This window comes from Rutidosis leptorrhynchoides, chromosome 3 (genome assembly GCF_046630445.1).
Source record: "Rutidosis leptorrhynchoides isolate AG116_Rl617_1_P2 chromosome 3, CSIRO_AGI_Rlap_v1, whole genome shotgun sequence".
NCBI lineage: Eukaryota > Viridiplantae > Streptophyta > Magnoliopsida > Asterales > Asteraceae > Rutidosis > Rutidosis leptorrhynchoides.
Genome location: NC_092335.1, coordinates 650449355 through 650456929, shown reverse-complemented (window position 1 = coordinate 650456929; position 7575 = coordinate 650449355). Strand labels below are relative to the sequence as shown.

Here is a 7575-nt window from a genome sequence, read left to right as displayed (position 1 = left end):
GATTTAATGAGTCAATAAGATTTTATACTCATTTGATTTATTGTTAGCACTTGATTACATGATCTCTAAAACTTTAGAGATTACATAATTGTCATGTCGGACGAAGGTAAATGAGGTAGAACGATACGTAAAGCGGAGATAATCGATGTAGAACGATATGTAGAACGAAGATCATACTCGAAGTACAGATGGTGATATTGAGGCGTGTGAGGTTGATATTCGAGGTATAGATCGTAATGTTGAGAATTTACGACGCGTTTGTGGTTTGGGGGTGATAAGGGTACTGTTGATGTTGATGATGGTGATGTTGATTATGCTACTGATGCTGCTGCTGGTATTCGTAACCTTCGCACCAGGTTCTCCAAAGTCGTCACATGAGCGCGTAGTTCGTTAATTTCTTCTAGTACTACGAAATGATTGACGGTTGAGACGAGCGGTTGAGTAAGATTCGAAATATAGGATAATATATAATCGTGATGGGATACTCTAGAAATGAGAGGGTAGATGGTTTCTCGAACAGGTTTGCCGGTAAGTGCTTTCAGATTCATCGCCAGAAGGGCAATTTGAGAAGAATCTTTAACGTGAAATGATTTTCGAATATAGAATGATATTCTAACTTCATAGAATATCTATAATGATAAAGATTTTGTAGCCTACAGAGACTCTTACGGCATATGACAAGCAAGTTTACAGATGCGCTAAGATATGAGTTATCAGATACGCTAAGATATGAATTTCGTCTATACACTATCGATGCACTAAATGCAGTAGAACGTGTCTAGACTTCAGAATGATAGGCAGGCAATTTCCTAAGGATGATAAGCAGATGATTTCCGACTAAAAATGATAAGCAAAACTTTTGACAAGCAGACACGGTCAAAGTCCAGATTCACTAATGTATCCTAACAACTACCAGTTAGACACACTAATGGGAGACCTGGTTCGCTAAGACCATCGCTCTGATACCAACTGAAAGGACCGGTCCTAATCCATCCGGACGAAGTCTTCAACAGTTGGTCCCATTGCTATGATCGTCTCCAAGTACTGTCCTTAAAATGAGCAAATGCACAGCGGAAAACTTAATTCGTACCTGAGAATAACATGCTTTAAAAAGTCAACATAAAGTTGGTGAGATATATAGGTTTGATGCTAGCAGCATTATAACTATGGACCACAAGATTTCATATATAAAAATATAATACACTCGCAAGTGTATAAAATCATTCTGCTTATGTTGAGGCCTCAGTAACCAACCTTAACAATAATATAATAAGTCATCTTCGCAAAGATGGATATGTACACTCGCAAGTGTATAAATAATCCTCGAAGTACTAAACATCCGCCCACTAGTTCTTATGTCTAGTGCAGCCTACTGGATGGGGGTGTTAAACCCGATAGATCTATCTTTAGGATTCGCGCTTACATGCTATTATAACATATAACTAAATTACCTAGCACATCAATCCGCAGAATATCATTTTTAATCACTTGTGTCCATAACGTAAATCATTTATAAAAATAGCGCATGTATTCTCAGCCCAAAATATTTAAAGTTTAAAAAGGGACTATATACTCACCATACTGTATTTTGTAGTAAAAATACATATCACATCATTGAACAAGTATAGGGTTGGCCTCAGATTCACGAACCTATATTGATTATATATTTATATAACAGTCAATACCTATTAAAGCATATAATCGTAACTAGACAAATCTATCTTAATTAATATATACTTAATTTGTGTATAATTTCAAACTAATTTATATTATTATAATTATATAAAAGTATATTTGTTTAGTGTTAGTAAGAAAATGCCTAATTTGATATATATGAGTATTTTCAAAATAATTTGTCAATATAGTTAAAATATACTCATAATAATGTTTTTTTTTTTTTTTTAAAAAAAACATTTATTTGTATCTTCATAATACTTTTAATAAATTCTTTCATCATAAAGATGATAATATTAGAGTTGTAAAATTTTAATAAATACTTTAATACTAACAATGATAATGATGATATTTTCGTTTTATAACAATTGTGATAATAAAATAATCCTTATAGTTATAAATTGTAATACATATAATTAGGATAATAATAATAATAATAATAATAATAATAATAATAATAATAATAATAAATAGTAATAATGATAATCATAATAATAACCCCTAAGATTCATCATGCTTAAATGTAATAAATATTAATTGTAATTATTATAATAATAAAAATAATATTAACAATAACAATTTAATAATTGTAATAATAATAATTTTTAAGAGTTAAAAAACTACCTCAAAATCGGTTTTAAAAAGATTTGTCACCAGCTGGAATCAAACCCAAGACCACCCACTAACCCGTCACACCCTCAACCATCTGCTCTACCATGCTTATTCTGTTTTATCCTCATCCCTAAACTTTATAACTCGTATTAACTAGTCATCTCCTTCTTCTCCTTCATAATCGACTAGTAACCTAATTTTCTTTAACAGCTAAATCTCTGAGTGAATTTAGGATTTTAAAACGTATCATATATATTGATAAGTGATAATTGTGATACATTAAAACAGGTAAAAAAAAATGAAAACCGAAGATGCAGGTAACCACCTGCTGTTACGCAGGTTTTTTTTTTAAAAAAAAATTTTGATTTTAAAATATAGAACGTTTTAGGCTATGATTAAAACATGAAATAGTCTTCAAATCGTTCATAATAACTACTGGAAACATTAATTTAACTTAACTCGCCACAGCAGATCCGAATTCGTTTATGAACACAAGTTTAACTTTTTAAAATCAAAAACTTTAACTTCAAAATTCGTGTTTGATTTGAAGAATTAAATCATATAACTTTGCAGAAACATCGAATGACCCATTTCTAACAACATGGCATTTGTAGATTTTTAAATCAATCACGAAATCATTGTTTTTGGTAAAACGTCCTAGAACAGAGGTAGTGGGTGTTCTTCGATGGCTTCTGTTTAATTTAATAGATAATAACGGATACCAGTTGTTGTCTAATATGTGATAATCATGTAGGACGTTTTAGATGATTCAACAACAAACGAAAACACTCTATATAAAGACAACCTAAATCGATGGGCAACAAATCACGGGTAAACAGAGAAACAGGAGAAAGGAGGTTCTGATAATGATATAAAAATCACACGCATGTATCTGTTTTATAAATATATCAGGAGTATCAATTTTTTTTAAATAAAAAAAAAATTCTAGTTATATAATAATTTCTGTAATATTAATTCATTATTAATATGAATTTATTAATAAAAATCTACCAATATTATTAATACAAGATATTGTAATAATAAGTGATAATGATAATAATAATAATAATAAAGATAATAATAACAAAGATAATAATAACATTATTATTGATAATGATAATAATACTATCTAATAAAGATAATAATTATATGTAACTAGTGGTCAATGCCCGTGCGTTGCACGTGGCATGTTTAATGGAGGCCATGTCGGGTGATGGTAACGGTGTCTTTCAAAGATGTGCAATAGGTACAAAGTAAATGTGGGCAATGATATGCCGAAATATTTGTGGTTAGTGAGTTTTTCTTTAAGTCTCACATACCAATGCATATTGGGGTAAATGTATATGTCAACAATTACAAACGACTTGAATGTGAAAATAAAGCTATTAGGCAAGATACAATCGCGATTCAAGAGGCTCCAAAAGTTAAATTCAATATACAGCATAGTAATGAGAAGAAATCTGGGTAGCTAAAAACAGCAGACTTGATGAGGCACAGGAGTGGTGCTGGAACATGTTTTGTATTGTGTAACGTGACTACGTGGACGAAAAATGACTGCATTCCTGTACAAATGAATGGACAATGGTATGACTTCCACTTGTACAATGACGATAACTAATAAATAAATGTAACAGCTGAATAACGTTTAAAACGATAGGGTGCAATTCGACAGAGTGGAGCAGGGTAAACGGGAAAAGCACAATTAGAAAAAATAGTAATGACAACAGCAGGCTGTACATATTACCTGATGACATGTCAGATTTTCCAGCCCGATTAGTTAGAGCTTCCCACTGCAAAATCAATTATGTGTTTATGAATATATCACACTAAAGACAAAGGTAATGTTAACTGGTTGGTTATAGGTGATCCCATGCGGGGACAAATTATTTATAGGTCTAGCAAGGAATGAAAAGAGAAATCGTTAACGAAATAAAACCCGGCCTGGAAAATCAAATTATGAAAAAGCTCTGTAAAAAAAAATTTTAGGGGTTTGTTAAAAAATACTATTGACGAATCGCCCCTCTAAAGTAGGTAAACATTTAAACATAAAAATAGTGAATTAAGAGGTAAATGTGTGTGTGAAATTCTACACCGAGACCTGTCTAAATGAAGTTACTCGGAGCAAACACACTTTAAGAGGGATTCAACAGTTAACCTGCATAAGAGCAACTGATTTCGCTGAGAATGCAAGGGCATACAAAGTCTACAATAATGTGGGGCCCAGATATGACTGCTATCTGTGATAAATAGGCAATAGAAGCAACTAGAATAATAGGGTAAAGATAGGGCAAACCTTTAGGTGTTTGGTTGAAGGTTGTGGAAGGTTTCCTTGTAAACAACGTTTCTTGTGTGATTAGGAAGTCGTCCTTCATTATCGGCAACCATGACTATTTTTAGACCATCGGGGTCCGTCACTCTTGATAATGCGACATATAGTTGTCCGTACTGGTCTGGGCAAGTAGATACCGACAAAATCGAGTGATTGGCCCTGGCTCTTGTTAATCGTCATCGCATAGCATGGCCTAACAGGAAATTGAATGCGTTGCATAACAAAAGGCCACTTTGTTTGGGCGGAGGTTAGAACAATTCTGGGTATAATGACCGTATCACCTACATGGGAACCGGTAATGATGCGCGCTAGAATTACAAATTTTTGAAAGTCTGTAATGATTAGACGGGTCCCGTTACAGAGCCCGGCGCTGGGATATAAATTTCGCAACAACATGATGGGCTGGCCTAATTTCAGTTTCAGCTTGTGCGGAGGTACCCCGGGGAAGTTTAATTTATTTAAATATTCAACCGGATACGCACTGTGCTGGTCGTATGCGTCGGTCGAGCCTTTGCATATTTCATCCGAGCTTTTGTATATCATAGTCCGGCCTTCTAGCTTCTTAAACATATGTTTGTTTATCTGGTCTGCGTCATCGTTGCGTGGTGTCAAAATCGCCCTTTCACGCAAATAGTCTTCGTTTTTATACCTTTCAAGAAAATCAGGGAAAATGGTATCTACAACCGCGTCAATTGGAGGTTTCTCCGATTTTACTATGAATTGTTCTGGAATTTCTACCCATGTCGGTTCCTCTTCTCCATCTTTACTAACAGCTGCAACTTTACCGTCTCCAATATCTAGAACCCATCTATTGAATTCCTGTTTGTGAGGATCAACGTGACCATCGGGTGTGTATTCATTGACCCGCATAATGCGGGAGAGGGTATGAAGCTGGCAGTGTTGCCACAGATCAGATCGGTTGATGCAAGCTTGAACAACTTCTTATCTTTTTCCTTTTGGTATTACGGGCAATATTTGCCTGAAATCACCCCCCAGTAAAATAGGTACCCCGCCAAATAGCTTGCCTCTATTTATTTCATCCTTAGCCCCCAAAATATCCCTTAGGGTTTTGTCTAAAGCTTCAAATGCAAACCTCTGAGTCATGGGGGCTTCGTCCCAAATGATTAATCGGACTTGCTGCATCAGTTCTGCAAGATGGGTCTTTTGTTTTATACCGCACGTGTTGTTCTCCATTAGGTCAAGAGGGATGACAAATCGACTGTGCACAGTTCGACCTCCCGGCAAAAGTAGCGACGCGATACCTGCATACATAGATTATCATTTTTAGCTCGAGTGGTAAATTGTTTTTTTTTTTAAGTAGTACAAAAGGGAAATAGATCAGGGAGGTGGGTATATATATATATATATATATATATATATATATATATATATATATATATATATATATATATATATATATATATATATATATATATATATATATATATATTTTATATATATATATATATATATATATATATATATAGATATATATATATATATAAGATATATAAATATATACATATAGACATATATATGTATAGATATATATATATATATATATATATATATATATATATATATATATATATATATATATATATATATATATATAGACATATACAGGTAACTGTTATGTATGTAAGAAATGATGAAGGAGTATTTATGTAACAAAATGGAGCGCTGATCTCATTATAGTGATTGCAATAAGAGCCGAATATTTACATTAAGCTTGATCATTGGATTTAATTTATAGGGTGTTTGTATGTTCCGTAAGAAACTGAATTATGCGATTTTGAATCAGCAGAATCAGATAGGCATGGGTGTTGGGAAACAGATATAAAAATTATACCTGGTACTTGGGGCCCATGTTCGCAAATTTGGGTCAACTCTAAACCATTTTGACCCTTTTGAGGCATGACCTACTTGAGCCACGACCAAATGAAACTCAAAATCGTTTTGACCCATTTGACCCATGATCTATTTCAACCCAAAACCATTTTGGCCCGGTGACCATACCGGGCCAGCATCACATGTTTGTGAGGTTCAAAATACAACATTTGGGAAATCGCAGGTTTTTTTGAAATTGACTGATAAGATGACAAAAATAACTCTTTTTTCCCTAACAAAGTAGAGGGATCAGTTGTTAAGTAATTAATTTCAAAATGCAAATCATTTATTGTAAAAGACTAAACTACCCTCCTGAGGCTTCCGGTACAACAGGGAAAACCTATGAAAATGTTATATCTGATGTGATTTTAATAATGAGATAAAATTAACGTGGAACGGAACATAGTAACATAATATAATTATGTTACTATTAAAAATACATTGAACAAAAAAATGAGTAAAGTTGCACATAGTAACAGGTGTAGAAGATGCATGATATTGATAAGCGTTTGTTAAAAATTAATCAAGTGTAAATGGAAATTACCTGACGATGCTACTGCTAGGGCTATCAATTTTTCGGACCTGAGCTTTGCAAGGATTGTCCTGTATACGAAAGTTTTCCCGGTACCTCCGGGACCATATAAGAAAAAAAAACCCCCAGCTTGTTGTGTTACCGCTGAAACGACGTCATTGTAAATGTTAAGTTGTTCTGGGTTGAGTGACGCGTGGAGGTTTCGATGTTCAGCCTGCAATTCTGCTAGATTGTAGTTCAATTCTTCGCGAATTAGACGATTGTCGAGTTGTGTTAAGAGTGTAGGGTCAGGCTGTGGGAGGTCGGGGAAATCTCCTAACGATTTACCATTTTTGTTCAAGATATTTTGAATTTCTGATAATGCTAAAAACGAACATATATTTCATAGCATTATTCCTCAAGAAAGACAAGCTTTTAGTTGCAATTGTTCTATTTACAAGTGATATTCGTTTAAATAATAAAAGGTGAAGACAAAAGACAGATTCGACAAATTGAAGACAAAAAGGTCCAAAGAGCTAAAAAGTACAAGATACAATTA

The 7575-nt window shown here is 33.5% G+C and overlaps 2 protein-coding genes across 2 annotated transcripts; both read right to left on the bottom strand.

The window, feature by feature from the left end:
* Positions 1-4657: 4657 nt before the first annotated feature.
* On the bottom strand, positions 4658-5485 carry LOC139902474 (uncharacterized). Its single transcript, XM_071885096.1, has one exon. It carries the CDS (start codon positions 5483-5485, stop codon positions 4658-4660), a length of 828 nt encoding a protein of 275 aa, XP_071741197.1.
* Positions 5486-5557: 72 nt separating this feature from the next.
* Positions 5558-6592, bottom strand: LOC139902473 (uncharacterized). Its single transcript, XM_071885095.1, has 2 exons — positions 6475-6592; positions 5558-5877 (listed from the first exon to the last, which is right to left on the bottom strand). The coding sequence occupies exons 1-2, from the start codon at positions 6590-6592 to the stop codon at positions 5558-5560; spliced, it is 438 nt and encodes a 145-aa protein (XP_071741196.1).
* Between the last annotated feature and the right edge of the window lie 983 nt (positions 6593-7575).

Excerpts from the sequence above, each read along its gene's own strand:
- LOC139902473 (XM_071885095.1), bottom strand. The coding sequence starts at position 6,592 with ATGGGTCAAATGGGTCAAAACGATTTTGAGTTTCATTTGGTCGTGGCT. Across the intron at positions 5,878-6,474 it reads TTTGCGAACATGGGCCCCAA|GTATCGCGTCGCTACTTTTG; the intron begins GTACCAGGTATA and ends CTATGTATGCAG.
- LOC139902474 (XM_071885096.1), bottom strand. The coding sequence starts at position 5,485 with ATGCGGGTCAATGAATACACACCCGATGGTCACGTTGATCCTCACAAA.